Genomic DNA, 21,054 nt, shown 5'->3' on the forward strand with positions numbered 1-21,054 from the left:
GGCCTCGAACTCAGACGTCCTCCTAGCTCTGCTCCCAAGTGCTGGGATTAAAGGTATGCACCACCATGTTGACTTTTTAAAAATTTTTTGAGACAGTGTCTTTTGTAGCCCAGGCTGTCCCTGAACCCAATGAGGTTCATAGGATACAGAAGCCTGCCTCAGGCTTCCTAGTGCTGGGAATCTAGCTTGGGTGGCCAGGCCTCCTCCTTCTGCTCCCTTGATAATCCACTGATAGCACAGATCTCTGCTGAGAACTGTAAGGTAGATCCTTGAAGACACTAGCTATGGAAGCTGTTTGGAGTGTGCTTGGCTGACAAATGGGGAACAACACTAGATCTGCACATTGCAAGCAGTGATCTCAGTCTAAAAAGAGAGGGAGAAACCAACCTAGAATGCAGCTTTCCTGGTAACTTCTTAGAGACCCAACTTCCTTAAATGCCTTGCTCCTTGCTAATATTTTCAGTTCCATTATCTTTACAAAAATGAGTGAAAGGAAAAGACAGGGCAACACGTTTTACGTCTTTCTGTTTTTCTTAGCACCTAGAGAAGGAATGTGGTAGTGTGACGACAAGCTCCAAAACCAAAATCCAAAATTCAATTCGATTGGATATCTAAGGCTTTCAAATCTTTATGAACCATCTTAGTCTTAGCCTCGCGAGTCAGGGATCCCCTGGGTAGCCAGACCCTCGTAAAGAATGGTGGTGACAAACCATCGGCATTCACTTTAAGTTCCCTATTCACCCTGACCTACAAATTAAGGTGCATAGGGTATGGATACTGTCCTCATGCTGGGCTGTGGCTACAAGCTGCAGCTTCCAGATACCAGATCAGGAGGGAAAACATTCCACAGTGTGTCCTATTGCTGAGATATCATGTCTGTAGGTTAGGTATATTACTTTCATTTCTGGCCTAAAGATATTTTCAGCTTACCATGAGCTTATAGGGAATAGCTCCATTGTAAGTAGAGCATCTATAGTTTAAAAGTTCAAGTCATACACTGGAGAGATGCTCAGGAGTTAAGAGCAATTGCTGCTCTTGCAGAGGACTGGGATTCAGTTCCCAGCACCCACATGGCAGCTCACAACCTCCTGTAATTCCAGTTCCAGGGAACTTGATGTCCTCGTTTGGCATCGTTAGGTTCCAGACACACATATAGTACCTGTACATATATGCAGGTAAACACTCATATACATAAAATAAAAATAAACAAAAAAATCCAAATCATAGGGTTGAGGGTATAGCTCAGAGGTGGAACACTTGCTTAGTATGGGCCACCAGGTCTGAGCCCTAGGAGAACACACACACATGCATTCATGTTACAGAATCTATATATTTTCAGTCCTGGGAGAGATTTTTATTCACGTTTCCAATGGAATCAACTCAGAGGATGAAGAGATAAACTCAGTGGTTTGTGACAAATCCAGGCCTATTCCCTGAACATATACTTTTCAGTGGTACTGAGTCTGGACTTCAGAACTAACTCTTCCATGGATCCAGGTGTCTTTGAATAAGTAACTTAGCATTTCTGTATTTGGTGTTCCTTAAGATGGAACCACTAATTAATTGCCTCATGTGGCATTAGGGCAGAGACTCAGTGGCATAGTGCAGGGAGTAATTTGGAGTTAAGGAAGCCCTTGTGTTTTATGTTACTCTCCCTTTTGCTAATACTGTATTTCTCTTTGACCCAGATTTCCAAAAGTGGTCTCCAGCCAATGATGTCTAGAAGCAGTCTGGACAGAAGTCAGATACCTAGCACCAGCCTGCCATTACCAGACAATGACATCTAAAACACAGGTAACCAGGGCCCTGAACTCTGTAGCCTAGGCTTCGAGAGAGCTAAGATTCAGTTGTAGAAAAGGAGAATTTACACAGTTGGAGCAGTCAAGAGAGATAGCCTCTTTTGGAGTAGTTACATTATTGCAGGAAGCAATAGCAAACCCCAGGGCCCTTGTAGGACACACCCTTTGCCCAGTTCCTGGGAGGTAGAGTCACAGGGAGTCCAGGGGAGCAGACCAGGTAGGGATGCCACTGCAGATGTGCTGCTCTCTGGGGTGGGCAGTGTGGTAGCCTCTGCAGATGCCCAGAAAGGAGATTACTGGTGAAGGGTGTGGGACGATGGCTCAGTGTGTGAAGTACTTGCTGCATGTGCATGAGGGTCTGAGAATGGATCCATAGTGCCTGCATTAAAACAAAAACTGGGCACAGCAGAATAATCTCCAAGGTTTGTGGGCCAGTAATCTTGCCAAACTGGTAGCTCCAGAGTCAATAAGAGACTTGTTAAAAAGGTAGAGAGCAATAGAAGAGGACACGTGACATTGAGTTATGGCCTCCACATGTGCACACACATCATAACACACACACACATGTATGAGATTACTGGTGGTGTGTAACAGTGACTGTGAGAAGATCCAGGTAGGAGGAAGGAAGTCCCAGGCCGGGGACTCTGATATCTTTCATTCATTCCCTGCCTGTGGATCTAGTGGGATTTCAGGTTGTCCCAGGCCAAACAATAGAAAAAAGGGAAATTTTCTCCATCTCCCATATCACCCTGGCATCCTTGAAATCTGTTAGATTTACTTCCTGAAATCTGTTAGAGTGGCAACAAATTTTCTTTTGCTTCTTTCTTTTTTATTTATTTTTATTTTTATGAGTGTATTGCCTCCATGAGTGTAGGTGCACTAGTGTCATACAGTGCCTGCGGAGGTCAGAAGAGGGCATTGGATTCCCTGAAAGTGAAGTTACAGACAGCTGTTAGCTGCCCTGTAGGCTCAGGGAATTGAACCCGGGTCCTCTGCGAGAGCAGCCAGTGCTCTTAACTGCTGAGCCATCTCTCCAATGTGTTTCTTTTCCTGCCGCACTTTGCTGCCTCTTTCTGTGTCCATCCTTCCTGTAGAGCACAGCGACGGGCTTTGTGTTCACCCTCACTTGTTTCTTCCTTTCATGGTAATATTTTTCTCTTAGGTTTGAATTCTCTAAATCTTGAGACTGTATGTAAGTTTCTGTCTTTACATACTAAGTCTGCCCTGCCAATTCCAGGTACCAGTCACCTTTGAGGATGTGGCAGTCAGTTTCACCCAGGAAGAATGGAAATGTCTGGATGCCAAGCAGAAGGCCCTTTACCAGGAAGTCATGTTAGAAACCTTCAAAAACCTGGCATTTGTGGGTAAGAGCAGTGGTTCCTCAGCCGCTCCCCTCTCATCTAGCCCTAGGTTGGGTTTCCTGAGGTGGTAGATCACTTAGTCCCTAGTTCTCTACCTTTTAGATGTAAAAGATCTGAATCACCAAGTTCAGGGGTAAAGGTCAAAGAAACGAAAACTTGTGTAAAGAGCTGGACACAGAGGTGGAGACAGGAGGACCAAGAGTTCAAGGCAATACCTGGCTGTGTAGCAAGTCTAAGGCTAACCTGAACTACAAGAAACCCTGTCTTAAAAAACTTAGAAGACAGAGATGATAGCTTTTGCTTATGTGTGTGCATGTTCATTGTGTATAAGGTGCGTGTGTCTGCATTTGGAGGCCAGAGGTCAACTTCAGATCTCATTCCTCAGAACACCATCCACCTTGGTTGTTTGAGATGGGTTTCACTGATCTGGAACTCACTGATTTAGCTAAACTGAGTGGCTAGTGAGCCACCTAGCACTGGACCACCATACCTGGCTTTTGTTACGTGGATTCTGGGTATCAAACTCAGGTCCTCGTGCTTTTAAGGCAAATACTTTACCTACTGAGCTGCCTCCCCACTCTAAGACAACACTTTGCTCACCATCGTACTATTGTGAAAATTTGCAAGTTTGCCATTTATACATGGCTTGTTGGCAAAAGCCTATAACCCTATCTCAGAAAACACCTGTGTATTCATCCTACCAGTATTCACTAAGTCACTCTTGTATACCAGGGACTTTACTAGAAATTGCTCTTTTGAATGTCCCTTTCTGCAACTAAAGGTCCTAGATTAACTTTTTGTGTTTTTTTTTGTTTGTTTGTTTCATTTTGTTCTGTTTGAAACAGGGTCTCCCTGTAGCCCCAGCTAGTCCAAACTTGTTATGAAGACCAGGCTGGCCTCATTCTCACAAAGATCCACCTGCCTCTGGAATTAAAGGTGTGCACTACCATGTCTGGCATTTTAAAAAAATTATGTTTATGAATATGTTTCCTGGTGCCTGCAGAGATCAGAAGAGGGTGTCAGATCCCTTGGAACTGGAGTTGTTAGCCACTATGTGGGTGCTGGGAACTAAACCTGGGTCCTCTGCAAGAGCAGCTAGTGCTCTTAACTGCTGAGCCATCTCTCCAGCTCCTAGATTAATATTCTTAAAGCAAGCACAGGGGAAGTAGCCTGTTGTTCCCCTCTGATGCTGAGAGGCTTAGCATGGGGCCAACCTGACTCATTCCCATACAGCCACCAGTCCTGGTAGAGCACCCCATCATTCAGAAGCTTAAAGTAGAAGGATGGGAGAATTCAGAGCCAGCTTGCATTGTACAGTGAAATCCTGTTTCAAAAAAACAAAGACATTGCCCCACACCACCCAAAAGAAAACTCCACTCACAGTCTGAATACTTTTGCCTAAACCAGATGTGCACTTGTATGAACAAGAACAGAAAGGACCAAGGAGAGCAGGTCTCTATCCCCGAAAGACAACAGACCTCCCTTCAGGTAAGCATGCAAAGGAAGCTTGAGGGTATGGTGGTTCACATCTGTAGTCCTAGCACCTCAGCTATATCATATGCTTGAGGCCCTGTCTCACAAAACCAAGAAAAGGGTCAGCAAGATGACTCAGAGGGTAAGGACACCTACCGACAAGCCTGATAACTTGAATTTGATCCCTGACACGTACATGGTTGATGGACAGAACCTACTCCCACAGGTTGTCCTCCAACCTCCGCAAACCTGCTGTGGCATGTGTGCATCCACACATATGCATACAAAATCAATAAAAATGTAATTCAAAACATGAAAAAAGGGTCTGGAGAGATGGCTCAGCAGTTAAGAGCACTGGCTGCTCTTGCAGAGGTCCCAGGTTCAAATCCCAGCACCCACATGGTGGCTAACAACCATCCATAACACCAGTTCCAGGAGATCCGACATCATTTTCTAACCTCCTCGGACACTGCACAACATGGGTGCACTTACACATGCAGGTATAACACATATGCACATAAAATTATATAAATAATAAAATTTTTAAAAATATATTTTTAAAGCATGAAAAAAGAAAAAGTAGGAAATTACATGGAGAGGGGGAGGTAAAAGGGACCCAGAACAACCTAGAGTGGTGAGCTGACCTAGGGGATCCAGGTGCAGGACATACGCTCATAACACTGTTTTACCCTTCCAGCCTGGTCAGACTTGGGACTGGAAGAGACCTTGAAATCAAAAGGCTAAGTCCTTGACTTCATGATGAATAGCTAAGCCTTCAGAACAGGGAAATGTCTAGTTTCCAGGGGTTGAGAGATTGCATGCAGGTTGCATATGTCAGTGATACACTTTGATTAAAAAATTTTCCCAGAGGGGCTGGAGAGATGGCTCAGGAGTTAAGAACACTGGTTGTTGTTGCAGAAGACCCAGGTTCAAATCCCAGCACCCACATGGCAGCTAACAACTGCCTATAACTCCAGTTCCAAAGGATCTGACAGGCATTGCACGACACGGGTGCACTTACCTACTTGCAGGCAATACATGCACACACATAAAATAATAAGTAAAAATTAAAAAAAAATTCTCCTAAGAGAGAAAGGTAGCAAAAGAAGCAGGTGTGATGGTGAGCTGGGAAAGGGTAGAAATCGTCCGGTCGTTATCTGAAGGGAGTTCTGTTTCTGTGGCTGCCTGAAGCTACAACCACACTTACCACTGAGCCCTATTTATGTGGGGTTGTTGTTTTTACAGAGCTGGGGTTTGAACCCAGGGCTCTGTGCTTGTTAGGCAAATGCTCTAGTAGTGAGCTGTATTCCCGGCTCGTGATTCCTGTTTACACCAGACATAGTCACAGGTTCAAGTAAAATACTAGTAATAGAATGATTACAGTTTGTCAGTTATGTGCATATGGTCTTACAGTAGGAAACTCTCCACTTAGTGTTTTTGGACTGTGGCTTGTAGTGTAAGTGAAAAGTGAAATCACAGATAAGGGGATTGCTGTTCACTGGTCACCTGGGGGAGAAGTATGAACAGTGTTGAGAATGATCGATGGATTTCAAAAAGTAAGTTAGTATTGAGAGGTCTGACACTGTGAAACATTTATTCTGTGAGATAAACTAAATACTAAAACATTAAAATTCCATGAAATCTTTATTAGCTTGTAATTTGAAAAGCCCACAGTGCCTGTTTCTAGCCTATGCCGTCCAAGGGTGAATGTACTGAGTTGGACAGGATGGGACGGGAAATGACTGTTCTGGAGAAACCTTGTCTTGGCCACAGTGTCCTGGCCATCAGTATATATTTTTTCCCTCACTACAGGAGATAGGAAGATGCCTCAAGAACCAGGTCAGAATCTGAAAAGTGAGGAGCCTAGAGATGAAGGGAAGGCGCCCCTTCCTTCCAGAGGGGCGTCCCAAGCTGGATTACCCTCTTCCAGCCAGATCCATGGCAGACGTCTAAGAAAGAATGCCCAACTCCCTAGCCGCCAGCCGGCTTCCAGCCCCAAGCACACTGCCACGAGGAAGGGCGTTAGCCAGAAGGACTCACATGGCGGCGGCGAGAGGCCTTTCCATTGCTCCCTCTGCAGCAAGACATACCGTGATGCTTCTGGACTGAGCCGTCACCGGCGTGCTCATATGAATTACAGGCCCCACTCATGCCCTGTGTGCGGAAAGCGCTTCCGGGATCGGTCTGAGGTCAAACGCCACCAGAAGATACACCAAAAAAAGGGGCCAGTGCTTGGAAACCAGGCGAGTACTGGGAAGATTCCAGCCACAGCAGGATTCCCAGCCCCCAGCTTCAGACGCCAGCAGCCCATCCAGAGGCCTGTGGATGCGACCCATAGAGCAGTGGTCAGGACCAAGGCACCTAACAGCAGAGCCGTGGATAGCAGAGCCAACCCTCCTCTGGTGAGGCGCGCAAGGCGCAAGGTGTTCTCTTGTCCCCTTTGTCCCCTGACTTTTATCAAGAAGACTTATCTCTCCAGCCACCAGAAGGTCCACTTCACAGAGCAGCCCTACCACTGCTTCTGTTGTGGTGAGTGTTTCAGCTCCTCCTTCATACTGGCCCAACACCAGCAGATCCACTGGAAGGAGAAGATCTATTGTTGCCCGGTCTGTGACGTCTGCTTTGAAGGGAAGGAAGCCCTTCTGGGTCACTTGGGGAATAAAAGGAAGGCGCAGGATGTAGGCAAGCCCCCCAAATGCTGGGAAGCCCTGGGTTATTTGGTTGGCTATTTTTATGATCCCTTGACACTGCAAAGGGCTGGAAACATGGACGAATCCTCAGGGGAGGGCAAGGATGGAAAAGTAGCATCCCAGGAAGACAAGGGAAACACGGTGGACGAACACTGACCCCTGACCTCCACATTTGTACACACACACAATGTAAGTTTAAAAAGGGGGCCCGTCTGACTAAGGTCTTTGTATTTGGTTTTTCTGAGGGACTGGCCTCTGGGTTCAGGAGGCGTGAGTAGAATAGAGGTGAGTGGATGCAGGGAAAATACAAAGCAAGGTAATTTATGCACACGGAGACTTGTGTAATTAGCACCCAGCTTGTTTGTGTCTGATAGACCATCAAGTAGTAATCGTTGAGTAAGATGGTTTTGGTTAGAGCGCCCCATACTCTTCAGCTCAATAGCTTCCCCAATACTGTGGGCTCATCTGTCCCTGTCTTTCAACTCCCCACACCACTGTTCTGCCCAGTCAGGGCTGGGATCTTGGAAGAAACATCTACCATCTGCAGGGTTTGTATACTGTAATTTTGTCATGAGGTTCTGGAACTGCTGTTTGTGGCTGAGGCCTTCTTCTCCATATGACTTTGGTACACAGGTGTCTTCTGGTAGAAAGACCGCCTGGGCTGAGCCACAGAAGGCTTCCTAATGAGAGAGGAGTAAAGAGATGAGGCAAAAACTGGGAAAGGAAGGGGAGCTAAGGAAAGGAGGAGAGCTGGAGAGAGCAAATGTTTGGACTCAGTGTTTCCGGATCGCGTTTTGGCATGTGTCCATAGGGAAGAAGCCAGCGAGAGACCGCTTCAGGGACCTGTGTCTCCACTCCGGGAAGATATACTGATGCTCAAAAGGGGTTTCCTAGAAGAGAGACGACATGAAAAATCTGATGGTGTTTCTATCATGAAACCATTGAGCCTAGGACATGGAAAGCTCCCTGGAATCCTGTCTGCACCCCACCCCTGGCTGGTCTTGGAGGCAAGGTGCAGGACAGCTGCTGTAGAGAAGAGCAGAGGAGGCTGAAGGAGTGCAGTCCCTACCAAGGATAGCAAGTCAGCTGGGAGCAGCCACTCTAGCACCTGAAAACTTCAACAGCTCTTCCCTCCTCCTCTCTGGAGTCCTTGGAGCTACGAGCTCAGCCCCTCCCGGGCCTGGGATCTCTCAGTAGCCTTCTGCCTATGCTGGCTTTCTGTTTAGAAGAGACAGTCTGGGAGTGGTACCACAGGCCTATGATCCCAGCACTTCGAAGGCAAGAGCGGGGGGGATTGCCACTAGTTCCAGACTAGCCTAGTCTACATAGTGAGTTCCAGGACTGTGTAGTGAGACCTTGTCAGAAGGGGAAAATAAAATAACTTACTTAGTTCTTCAAGAAACTGTCCTGCAAAGAGAAATGAGTATATGGGTGATCAGTGTGGGAGGTTCCTACCTCCCCCTCCCTCATACTCCCCCTGAACAGTTGAGTAAACAACCTTCCCTTTCCACTGGGGACCCCCCCGACACACCTTTCACGGAAGATAATCCAGCTCTAGACTCTGGGGCCCTGGCTCTGCTGTTTCTCACTCAGCTGTCTGAGGACCCCACTGCTTAGTGCCCTGTTTGTGGCCCTGACACTGCACCTGCCAATCTTCGATGCAGCCAGTTGTAGCAGATGATCAAGGCAACCAGGGGTCCGAGGACAGGCACGACTGCAAACAGGGTTATCTTCCAGCAGGGCACTCTAAGGAAGTGAGGATCTGAAGGGTTCAGTAGAACAGAGTTGTTTACTAACTTCATGCCACACCAGCCTCCTTAACCTGAAGTCCAAGAGCTCCAAAGGACTCTGGGGACAATCTAAAGTCCTTGTACTTGAATGAGATGTACCATATCTTTACTTTCATTAAACTCTAGTTGAATTTAACTTTTGCTTTTTTGCTAATTTGGCATACAAAGTGTTTCATATTTTCATGTGCTACTCATCTTCAGTGACCCATTAGCCCTCCCTTGTTCCGTTAATTAGCATTTTTTGTTTTTTTGAGACAGGGTTTCATTGTATAGCCCTGGCTGGCCTGCAACTCACTGTGGATTAGGCTAGCCTCAAATTCAGATCTGCCTGCCTCCGCCGCCCAAGTGCTGAAATTAAATGTGTACTACTATGCCCATTTTGATTTTTTTTTTTTTTTTTTTTTTTTTTTTTTTTTTGAGATGGAGTCTTGCCTAGAATTTCTGGCAATCCTGCCTCAGCTTCCCAGGTGTTGGGATTACAGTTGATCAGTCTGGCTAGCCCTAACACTTTCTTAAAATATAAACAATGCCAGACGTGGTGATGCACCCCTTTAATCCCAGCAGGTGGATCTCTTGTGAGTTTGAGGACAACCTGGTCTACTTAATGCCAAAAACTGCATAGTAAGACCCTGTCTCAAAACATGAGCTGGTCATGGTGACATGCGTTTAATCCCAGTACTTGGGAGGCAGCAGCAGACAGGCCTCTGAGATTGAGGCCAGCTTGGTCTACATAGCAAATTCCAAGCCAACTGGGAAAACAAGGTGTCTCAAAATATATATGTATGTGTATATATGCAACAGCTAGGAATGTGGTCCAGTAGGGTGCATGTCTGACATGTGAGGGGGCCCTAGGTTCAATCCTCAGAATTTTAAACACAGCATCAGCACCAACAGTGTTCATGACTTAATGATACAAAAATTAAGACCTTTGATATTGAAATCTTAAAGCGTATTGAGAATGTACCTCGATTTATAGAGTACTTGCTTACTATAAAGGAAGCCCTGGGTTCAGTCTCTAGCACTGCATAAAACAGGCTCGGTGGCCCTCATCAGTGATCCCAGAACATGGGAGATGGGGGTAGGATCAGAAGTTCAAGGTTATCTTTAGCTAAGTAACAAGATTGAGGTCAGCTTGGGACACATGAGACTCTGACTCAAAAATGAATAGAGCGGTTGGCATAGCTTAGTGGCTGAAGGTGCTTACCTCTAAGCTTGAAGACCCGAGTTGGATTCCAGGACCCACGTGGTAGAAGAGAAGGGACTCCAAGTTTCCACTGACCAAGGTGAATGCCTACATACCCCTGCGAATTTCCCACTCCCTCCAATGTAATATTCTGTTTTTCTTTGGATGTTCAAAGACTTATGTGTGACGTCTGTACCCAGGCCCGATGTCATGCTGCAGTGGAACCCTTGGGTGTGTCAGTACCAGGAGAACTGAAAAAGGTTACCCTTGGTAACCTCAGAAAAGCTACTTATGAAGATCGTTCAGAGCAAGGACTTCCTGTGCTCTGATGAGTGCTGTCTTCCAGTTTCTATAAGATTTATTCAAACTCTGTTATTGGTGGTGTCCATAGGTACTGGCCAACCTGAAGTGAAGAAAATGCAGGCTATTCTTGAGGGATCAGGATTCTGGGAGGTAGAGGCAGGAGGATCAGAAGTTCCAGGCCAGCCTGAGCTATGTGAGACCCTGTTTCAAAGTACAGGAGAAAATATGCTAGTGGGGCATTACTTTTCATCAGAAGTGTCCCGGTGAGTCATGTACTTACTCATGAAAACATACTCTGCTTGTGAGTGTAGTAGATGGCTTTTTAAAAAAAAATTGTTTTCGACAGGCGTGGTGGCACATGCCTTTAATTCCAGTATTCGGGAAGCAAAGGCAGACAGATCTGAGTTTGAAGCCAGTCTGCTCTAGTTAGTGAAACCTGTCTCAAAATTTTTTAAAAGACAGTTTCTCTGTAGCTCCAGCTGGTCTGGAACTTGCTATGTAGACCAAGATGGCCTCAACCTCATAGAGATCTGCCTGCTTCTGCCTCTCAAGTGCTAGGATTAAAGGTGTGGGCCACCATACCTAGCTCAATTTTGTGTGTGTATATGTATGTCTTGTGTGTGCTGATGCCCTCAGAGACCAGAAGAGGGTGGGGAACTCTGGAAGAGCAGCAAGTGCTCTTAACTACAGAGCTGTCTCTCCAGCCCCAGTAGAAAACATGTGCATGTGTGTGTCCTGTTCAAAGATCTGTTCATTTACCTTTTATAATTTGTAAAAAAAAAAAAAATGTATATAAGGAGTTAACATTTGTGAAACAGGTGTAGTGCCTGACACATGAATGCAGTACAAAGTGTTTGCTATCATCCTACTGATACCCTACTAATCTTAAATGCAAAGAAAAAGGGTGGAGGGTGTCTTCAAGGAGCCAACAGCCCTTGTTCTCCCCAACACTGGAATGTGCATCAAATGCCATCTTGACCTGGGAGGACTGGGGTATGCCTTCACTTACCAAAAGTCCGATGGAGATTCTCTGAAAGAGGAACAAATAGAAATGGATTCAGGAAAGCATTCAAAGGGATTTTTTGTATTTTTTTAATTTTTTGAGACAGGGTCTCACTATGTAGCTCTGGAACTCGCTATGCAGACCAGACTGGCCTGGAACTCACAGAGATACCTCCTGCCTCTGCCTTCCAAGTGCTGGGATTACAAGCATGTGCCCCCACTTCCTGTTCCCTGAATCCTTTTTTAAAAAAATATATTATTTTTATTTTATATGTATGAGTGTATTGCCTGCATATATGTGAGTGCACCCATGTCATGCAATGCCACAGAGGTCAGAAAAGGGCTTCAGATTCCCCTGGAACTGGAGTTAAGGACAGCTCATGGCTGCCATGTGGGTGCTGGGAATTGAACCCGGGTCCTCTGTAAGAGCAGTTAATGCTCTTAACCACTGAGCCATCTTGATAGCCCCTCCCCGAATCTTTTTAATCACTTAAAGCTGTTTCTTGTCCTGACAGTAAAGCACAGTGTAAAATTTTACTTCTAAACTGACTGAACTTGTGGAAAAGCAGTGAGATTTCCAATTCTTAGCTGGTTACAGTTTTAAATATCAAAGTTCCCCACTGAAGGGAGAGACAGAACTGGTTGAGGAAAAGGCCATTTTGGTCATGATGAAATATCACAGGAGGATTGGGAGGGAGGGTGCCTGGAACTCACCGATCTCTGCGCGGAGTTTTCCTAAAATAGAAAAAGACAGTTTTTTAGTTCCTGGTGTGATATCACCTAGGGACCCTTCCATACCCAGGACCCTGGACCTTTGCTCAGGCAATTTCTCTGCAGCCTGGGGGCATTCTCTGGAGGGCCGGAAGAGCTCTAGGGGAGTCTAGTCTCTCTTTGTGGCTACTGTCAGAATTAAGTGATGGAATAAAGAATACCAGAGCCTGGATGTGAGCTGCTCTGGAATTCTGTTCTGTCATCCCATTGATTGCCAAGGTTAATTGCTGATCTAGCTGGCTAGGCGGGAGTTCCGGTCCTTCCTCACAGCTCCATGTGTGTGCCCTGGCAAAGCCACTCCTGTGGCTGAAGGGGAAGACCACCTAGCAAGTGGGACCCACAGTTCTTCGGTCAAGGGCACCCAAATAGATGCACATTCCAGCTAAAACCTTCAAATAAGCTCTCAAAAGATGAAAGTTGGGGCTGGAGAGATGGCTCAACGGTTAAGAGCACTGCTTCTCAGAAGACCTGGGTTGGGCTCCCAGCACACACGTGGTAAATAACCATCTGCAACTCCAGTTCCAGGGAATCTGACACCCTCTTCTTGCCTCTGCGCATTGCAGGCACAGGTGCACTTATATACATGCAGGCAAAACACTCATACACATAAAATAAAAAATTAAAAAAATTGAAGTCTTCAGGACTGGCCCTCAGGAACCAGCAATGCTTCAAACCCTGTAAGTTTTATTTTATTTTATTTATTTGAGATGGTCTCACTATGTAGCCCTGACTAACCTAGAACTCACTAGACTGGCCTGGATCTCGTTGAGATCCACCTGCCTCTGCTGCTGGAGTGCTGGAATTAAAGGCATGTGCCACCACACCCAGTTTATTTTTTAAATTACATGTATATATGTGTGCCTGCAGAGTTCTGAAGACAGGTCTCTTGGAGTGATAGGCGGTCATGAGCCACCTGACACGTGTGCTGGGAACAGAACCTGGATCTTGTCTAAGATCAGTATGTACTCTTAACCCCAGAGCCATTTCATCCTCTATTATAAGGTGCTATTATCTCTCCCAGTACTCCTAGCTCCTTTTAGTTCCCAGTCCACATGGCCACTCCACCCTGACAACTGTCACTGAGTGGGGAGGAACTAGACAATTCCTGAGAACTACTTAGTAACTGGTTTCTACACTAGCACTTCCCAGGGCATTATCCCCTGTAAGCTTCCCACAGTTTAAGAATGTTATCTCTATTAAACAGAGGGCAACAGAAACTCCAAGGACCTCAGAATTTTCCTCATGGTTCAGTGTCTACAATGGAATTGGACCCTAGGCTGCCCAGCTCTATCTTCCTGGTTCTGTTCAGCCATGGTGGCTGAGGAGCAGGTAACCAAGAATCTGGGATGAATTCAAGGTGAAAGAGGACATTCCATTGTGGGGCTGAGGCTGCAGCTTGGTGTGGAGCAGTTGGTGTGGTGCACAAGGCAGGACCATTGTTGACGTAACACCAGTCCCCCTCACATGTCCCAACCCTCCTGCCTGCTTTATCCTCCTAGTAGTAGGAGGAGGTGGATATGTGAGTCCTTGTGCTCTGGCACTGGGAAGGACACAGTCTGGGATGGGGGTGCTGAACCCGACTCCACAGTTCAATGGAAAAGTCAGGAAATGGTTTTGAACACATACTGTGTGGCAAGGCTTTGATTTCAGAATCCATACTAAAATGCCAAGTAGTGGAACTGGAGAGATGGCTCAGTGGTTAAGAGCATTTGCAGTGGACCTAGGTTTGAGTCTGAGCATCCACATCTGGCAACTCAGAACCATCTATAATAACAGTTCCAGGGATCTGATGCTCTCTTCTGGCCTCTGTAGGCACCTGCACGTACACATGGTGCACACAACAGACAAACAAGGCACGCACAAATAAAAATAAATTTTAAAGTTTAAAAAAAATTTAATGCCTGGCTGACTTTGAAGAACCCACTCTCTGAGTTTCATGAAGCTTCTAGGGACTGTAGAGAGCTGAGCTCTACCACTTACAACATATCACTTGAACAAGTCACTGAACCACTCCTGGACTCCCTTGATGTCTCTATTATGAGACTGTTGTATGTCCCTCATGCCTCAGGTTCTACTATCAGTATGAAAGCAGTCAGTAAATTTTGTTATGGAGTTCTGAACTCATATCTTAAAAACAAAGGCTAGCTCCAAGGACCAGGAAGGATGCTGATGGATCCAGCAGCTGCCCCTACCTCTCAATCTGTGCTGCAGGAAGAGGAAGAGGAGGCCCACAGTGATCTGCAGGAGGAGCACAGGCAGCACCGCGATGAGAACCAGCACCCCAGGATTGATCCAGTAGAAGGGATCTGAAAGGCAGAAGTGACTTGGCCCAGCCTGCTTCCCTAACACCCTGCACAGAGCCTGGGGTTGAATAAGGGAATGAATGTCACCAAGATTAAATATGGCGATGTACCCAGGCAAGGTAGCACAAGCCTGTAATCCAGCATTCAAGAGGCTGAGATGAGGGGAGGGGGTGTCATCAAGAGTTTCAGGCCAGCCTGCAAGACCTATCTCCAAAGACACGGGCAGGGGAGGTGACACAGAATTGACAGATTAGCTTAGCTTTATCCTTGATAGTGAAGTGGGCTTGTTTTCAGAAAGGGATAGCAGCCATTGATTATTTTTGGTTTTGTTTGAAGCAGGGGATTGAAACAAGGTCTCACTATTGTAGCCATGGCTGGCCTGGAACTCACAATTATCTGCCTGCTTCTGCCTCCCAAGTGCTGGGAGCCGTAGGTTTTTTGAAATAGGGTCTCAAGTGACCTTGAACTCCTCTTCTGCCTCTGCCTCCCAAGTGCTGGAATCACAGGCCTGGGCTACCACTCTGAAGATTTTATGCAGCTGCTGGGGATGCAACTCTCGCCCTTCCTCCCTCCTCCTTACCTCCCTCAGGCAAAATCTGGAGATGAATGGAGGGGGTTGGAATGTGGAAACCAATTCAAAGGAAAACTTTCTCCCCTTAGGCAAAGGTTTTAGCTTGGCTCTCCTCTGTGAGCAGCTGGAGTGGCAGTTGTGGAACTAGGAATTTGCTTAGCAGAAAGAGGGAAATCTGTATGCTGAAGTCCTCTGACTTCTTTGTGGTAAAAATACCCCAGTGAAAACAGCTGTGTGAACAACGTTCTGTGACACACAGCTTTTTTTTTTTTTTTTTTTTTTTTTTTTTTTTTTTTTTCCAAAACCTTACTATGTACTCTAGAAACAACGCTTTGTTGTTGGATACACAATGCGTCTTCTGGTCCGGACAAGGCCACAGTCACTCCCACCTCAGATAACAAAAGTGATGAATTGTCTTGATGTTCTCTCAGCACGTGGTGAGGAGGAAGGGAAAGGATCCGAGGTTCAACCATTCAGAACACTTTTGTTCTTCAATTACATAGCAATTAACTTTCAAAGCTCCCTATCTCCACTCTGAGAAAGGACAAATTATAAATAACTCTTCCAAAATCAGCCATCACATAATGCTCACGGAAAGTGAAGAACTAGAGAATTAAAGAAGTTGAAGCACAGCTTCTTGGTTGGTTTTTTTTTTTTTAACTTTTATTTATGTGTAGGTCTGCATGTGGGTATGTGTGGGTGACCTCAGAGGACAGAAGAGGGTGTCAGGTCCCCTGGTGCTGGAGTTCCAAGGGTGCTGGAAATGAAACTCCTGTTCTCAAGAGCAGCAACGACTCTTAACCCCTGAGCCATCTCTCTCCAGTCTCTCTCTCTCTCTCTCTCTCCTCTCTCTCTCTCTGAGAGTCTCATGTAGCCCAGGTTGGCCTCCGTCTGACTCGTCCTCCTGCTCTTGACTTCCTAGGACTACAAACTTGAGCCACTATGAGCAGTTTATGCAGTGCTGGGGATGGAACCCAGGGCTTCTAAGCTAGGTAAGCACTCTACCAAGTGAACTACATCCCTACCCCCCCCCATGTACACACACACATGCACGCACACACGCACACACACACACATGCATACACACACTCACAGTCCTGTTTTTGATCCCTACATTCTGTGGTTTGCTTATACCATTCAGCAATTTCTCATGCAAAGTACCTACTATCTGATATGGTTCTAAAGCGATTATTTTAAGCTGAGCATGGTGACTCATGATTTTAGTCTCAGCATTCTAGAGGCTGAGGCTGGAGGATCGCCTGAGTTCAAGGTCAGCCTGGGCAATTTGGTGAGGACCTATCTCATAATTTAAAAAAAACAAAAAACAAAGGCTGAGGTGTTAAACCCCTTGTTCGGCATACATTCACAGGGCTCTAGGCTCAGTCTCTAGTACTGAGAAAAACAGCTTAGGCTGCAGAGTATTCCTGAGTTGGATGCCATTTTTAGTTACTTTCTTATGCATGAACCCTGACTTTGATTCCAATTTTTTTCTCCATCCAAACAATGAAGCGATAGGTGGCCACAACACAGGTGTCCTTATTTACTGATATGTCTATTGCCTTGGAATTGGTCCCAGGCATGAGTGAGGGCTGAAGGGGAGGTCCGCCAGCCCTAAGGTCATACCTCACGTGCCATGCCTGACTCACCCTCCACTTTCAATTCCACCGCGGCCTCCTCCTGGTAAGAGTGGTCCCGGAAGAAGCAGGTGAAGCCTCCTTCATCTGAGAACCTCACGTTCCGGATCCTGAGGGTCACCTTTCCCTCACTAATGGCATCCTTCAGCAGCTCTGTGCGACCTCGATATTCAGGTGCCTGCTCCACATCTTGGTCCTTGCCATTTCGGTAGAGATGAACCACCCTAGAGAAGGGGGGACGGTACCACCCCACCTCCATCCCACTGGCATTCTTCCCAGGAGATATGCGACAGGGCAGCTGCGCTTCATCTCCAACCAGAGCCCGGATGGGGTACCCTGGGCCTATCACTCTGAACTGTCCTGTCCAAGACAACAAAGAGGAGAAACCAAGAGTCGAAGGGAGCCGTGACAAATGCATCATGGGAAAGCTGCTTCAAAACGGGGAGGAGGCGGGGCGTGAGAACCTCAATTTTATTTCTCTATTTAAAATCTATTTTCTTTTCAATTATGTGTGGGGAGTACATGCATATGAATGCAAGTGCCCTTGGAGGCTAGAAGCTTCAGGTGCCCCTGGAGTTACAGACTGCTGTGAGTTCACCCCATCTAAGTGGGTGCTGGAAACTGTCTTCCGCTAGGTCAGTACATGATCTTAACCACTGAGCCGTCTCTCTATTCCCTATTTATTTTTGAGATAGGTTCTTGCTCTATAGCTCAGGCTGGCCTTGAACTCACAGCAATCCTCCTGCCTTAGCCTTTATTTTATGTGTATGCATGTATTGCCTGCATGTAGGTAAGTGCACCCCGTGTGGCGCAATGCCCATGGAAGACAGAAGAGGCCGTCAGATCCCCTGGAGCTAGGGACAGTTGTTAGCTGCCCTGTGGGTGCTGGGATTTGAACTTGGGTCTTCTGCAAGAACAGTCAGTGTTCTTAACTGCTGAGCCATCTCTCCAGCCCCTGCCTTAGCCTTTTAAGAGCTGAGGTTACAGGTGTGTGCCCCATCCCCAGCTTAGGACACTCAAATCTTTTTTGGTTTTGTTTTATTTCAATTTTTTTGAGACAAGATCTCACCATGTAGCTCTGGCTGCCCTGAACCTGGGTAAGTAGACCAGGCTGGCCTCAAACTCAGAGATCTGCCTGCCTCTGCCTCCCAAATGCTAGGATTAAAGGCCTATGTCACCACACCTGACCCTCAATTATTTTTAAATTTATTTTTATTCATGTATATGTGTCTGTGTCTGTATGAGTGTATACCACATGTGTATAGCTGCCTGCAGAGTCCAGAAGAGGAGGTGGGGGGATCCTCTGGAGCTAGAGTTACAGGTAGTTATGAGCCACCCCAGGGATATGGGTGTCGGGAACCAAACTGCAAGAGCAGCAAGCACTCTCAATCACTAAGCCAGTCGTGGTCGTCCCCCTTTTGAGATCCTCTGCTGCCTTTTGAGACGGGGTCTCATGTAGCCCACACTGGCTTTAAATTTGCCATGTAGCTGAGGATGACTTGAACTCCAGATCCTCCTGCTCCTACCTTCCAAGTGCTGTGGTTACAGGGTTCACCACCACACCAGGCTTAGACCAGCCATTTTTTAAATGGAATTCAGGAGCTTGGGTGAAGCTCATTCTTTTACTTTGAACATATACAAAATAGACAGTCTCTAGTTAAAGATGTGTTCTCAATGTCCGGGACAGAACATCCTAGTGTGAGATCTTGACAGTGGCTTCTACCTTTCCACAAGCTGCATTTGTCTCTGACTCTTCAGCTCAGTCTTTGCCTCCACCATGGAACGAGGCCTACTGCCTCTCCTCACTTCCCAGCCTCCGTCCTCACACCCTGCTCTCTCGTCCTCTCTGGATCATCCAATCTGGGGGGTGGCTGCTTCACTCTGTCATCTGTACTTCCTGCCTCACAGCAGCTCTGGATCCTGCTCTGAACATCTCCCCAAAGAGACTATCTGGCAGGCAAGGTTGTGTTCTCCTTTAGACTTGGGTGTCCCTAGGTGGTGCATGGGCTGGGCCTCTACCGATCAGAGGGCTCCCTGAAGTAGGACTCTGGCTTCTGCTCTTTTATTTCTCCTTCACATGACTCCCTTATAAAATTTTATTGCTACCTGAATTTCCAGAGCAAGTTCTCAAACATAACAAGATAGCATAACTCATTTTTTTCAGTGTGTGGGGGCGGGGGGCGCAGCGGCAAGGTGGGTTTGAGACAGGATCTTACTATCCAGCTGTGGCTGCCCTAGAACTCACCATGTAAACCAAACTGGCCTCAAACTCACAGAGATCTGCTTGTCTCTGCCTAGAAAGTGCTGGAAATAACTCAAAACTTAAAAAAAAAAAATTGTTTGGGGGCTGGAGAGATGGCTCAGCAGTCCAAAGCACTTGCTGCTTTTGCAGAAGACCTGGGTTCGGTTCCTAGCATCCTCATGGTAGCTAACAACTTTCCATAGCTCTAGTTCCAGGGGATCAACGCCTTCTTCTGGCCTCCATGGGGAACTGCACACACGTGGTACACTTACATGTAGGCAAAACATACACATAAAATAAAAATTAATAAAATCAAAAACAAAAAAAGAAAATTAGGAAAAAAATTGTGTACGTGTGTGTGTGTCTGTGTGTGTCTGTGTGTGCTCCCATGAGCGTGACTCCTAAGGATGGTCCTCACACACAGCAGGTGTGTGGAGGGAAATCAGAGGACCATCCTCAGGAGTCATTTTTCACCCTTCTACCATGTGGGTCCCTGGCATCAAACTCAGGTCATCAGGCTTAGAGGCAGGTGCCTTTACCACTGAGCCATCTCACTGGCCCTCAACAAACATTTATTGAGATTTGCCACAAAAGGGAGGGCACTTCCCTCTCATTTAACTCCGAGAGCAACTCCAAGAAGCTATTTTGTCCCCATTTGAAAAGTGAAAAGCCAGAACCAGGGCTGTAGATATATCTCAATGGGAGAGCATGCACTGAGCTTGCACAGGGCAGGGTTTGATCCCCAGCACCATAGTGTGGGAAAAGGTTTAGTATCCCTTCTGCAGGAAGCCAGGAAGGTCTCTAAGGCAGAAAACATGCCAGCAGATCTAAGTAAAAACAGGCCATTCTTATAGTCATTTGAAGGTGATTGAAGGACTGGAGCCCTGGACACCCCCTTTTCTGTTCTTAGGTCTCTGCAGGGCAGGAATAAACACACTTACCTGCGTAGCTAGAAGACAGCCGGAGGAGGAAGAGCAGGAGGAGGAGGCAGCTGGGCAGAGAAGACCTCCATAAACCCTCCATCTTCATGGTCTCTGGGGACAGAGTCCCCACAGCTGGGTCAAGCCAAGCAGAGGCCCTTGGGCTGCATGTCTACTACCCTGAGAAATCTGAAGGGAGAATCTGAGAGGGCACTGCCACAGCTGTACCCAGAGGAACAGCCCCACGTCACCCTTTCCTACACAAAAGGCCTACAGACTAGGGATGACCAGGGTTTGCCTTCCCTGCCCCCTGAGGAGCAGCGGCAGTGGCTGCCTGGTACTGGGCCTGCCTCCCCGCCCCCCCCCCCAAGACCCAGCCTTGTAGAGGGTGTGTAGGGGCTGGCCAGTAGAGGTCAGAGGGACTTGTTTATGGAATCCATGAGGTGTCTTCAATCCATCTCACCCCTAAGAACTAGCCAGGGAAGAGTAATTACTGTTGACTCATAAAAAAGAAAAAAGCAATCGGCTTTGACTTGCTATGTCTATTGTGTTTTAAAAAAATATTTTATTAATTTTATGTGTTTGAGTGCATTGCCTACGTGTGTGTGTGTGTGTGTGTGTGTGTGTGTGGTGTGTGTGTACATGCCACAGAATACATGTGGAGGTCAGAGGACAACTTTGTGGGGTTGGCTCTCTCCTTCCACCTTTATCCAGGGATTGAACTCAGGTGATCAGGTTTGTGCAGTGCAGAAAGTGCTTCCACCTGTGAACCATCTCACAGACCCCGACTTACTCGCTCAATCTTTCTTTCCCTTTCTTTCTTTCTTTCTTTCTTTCTTTCTTTCTTTCTTTCTTTCTTTCTTTCTTTCTTTCTTTCCTTTCTTTCTTCTTTCTTTCTTTCTTTCTTTCTTTCCTTCCTTTCTTTCTCTCCTCTTTTATTTATTTTTTAATATTTTATCTTTTTATTTTACGTGTATGAGTGTATTGCTTGCATGAGTGTAGGTGTACCCAT

General features: G+C 46.5%; 2 protein-coding genes across 2 annotated transcripts; one reads left to right on the top strand and one right to left on the bottom strand.

Annotated features, from left to right (window-relative positions):
- Nucleotides 1-6,211: 6,211 nt before the first annotated feature.
- Zfp57 (ZFP57 zinc finger protein) lies at nucleotides 6,212-7,572 on the top strand. Its single transcript, XM_008850451.1, has one exon. It carries the CDS (start codon nucleotides 6,457-6,459, stop codon nucleotides 7,477-7,479), a length of 1,023 nt encoding a protein of 340 aa, XP_008848673.1. The 5' UTR covers nucleotides 6,212-6,456; the 3' UTR covers nucleotides 7,480-7,572.
- A 75-nt stretch (nucleotides 7,573-7,647) lies between these two features.
- Mog (myelin oligodendrocyte glycoprotein) lies at nucleotides 7,648-20,309 on the bottom strand. Its single transcript, XM_008850449.3, has 8 exons — nucleotides 20,064-20,309; nucleotides 16,893-17,240; nucleotides 14,565-14,678; nucleotides 12,316-12,336; nucleotides 11,609-11,629; nucleotides 8,969-9,085; nucleotides 8,710-8,730; nucleotides 7,648-8,213 (listed from the first exon to the last, which is right to left on the bottom strand). Exons 1-8 carry the CDS (start codon nucleotides 20,149-20,151, stop codon nucleotides 8,200-8,202), a joined length of 744 nt encoding a protein of 247 aa, XP_008848671.1. The 5' UTR covers nucleotides 20,152-20,309; the 3' UTR covers nucleotides 7,648-8,199.
- Between the last annotated feature and the right edge of the window lie 745 nt (nucleotides 20,310-21,054).

The sequence above is a fragment of the Nannospalax galili genome, unplaced genomic scaffold (genome assembly GCF_000622305.1).
Source record: "Nannospalax galili isolate Female #2095 unplaced genomic scaffold, S.galili_v1.0 scaffold1105, whole genome shotgun sequence".
NCBI classification, from domain to species: Eukaryota; Metazoa; Chordata; class Mammalia; order Rodentia; family Spalacidae; genus Nannospalax; species Nannospalax galili.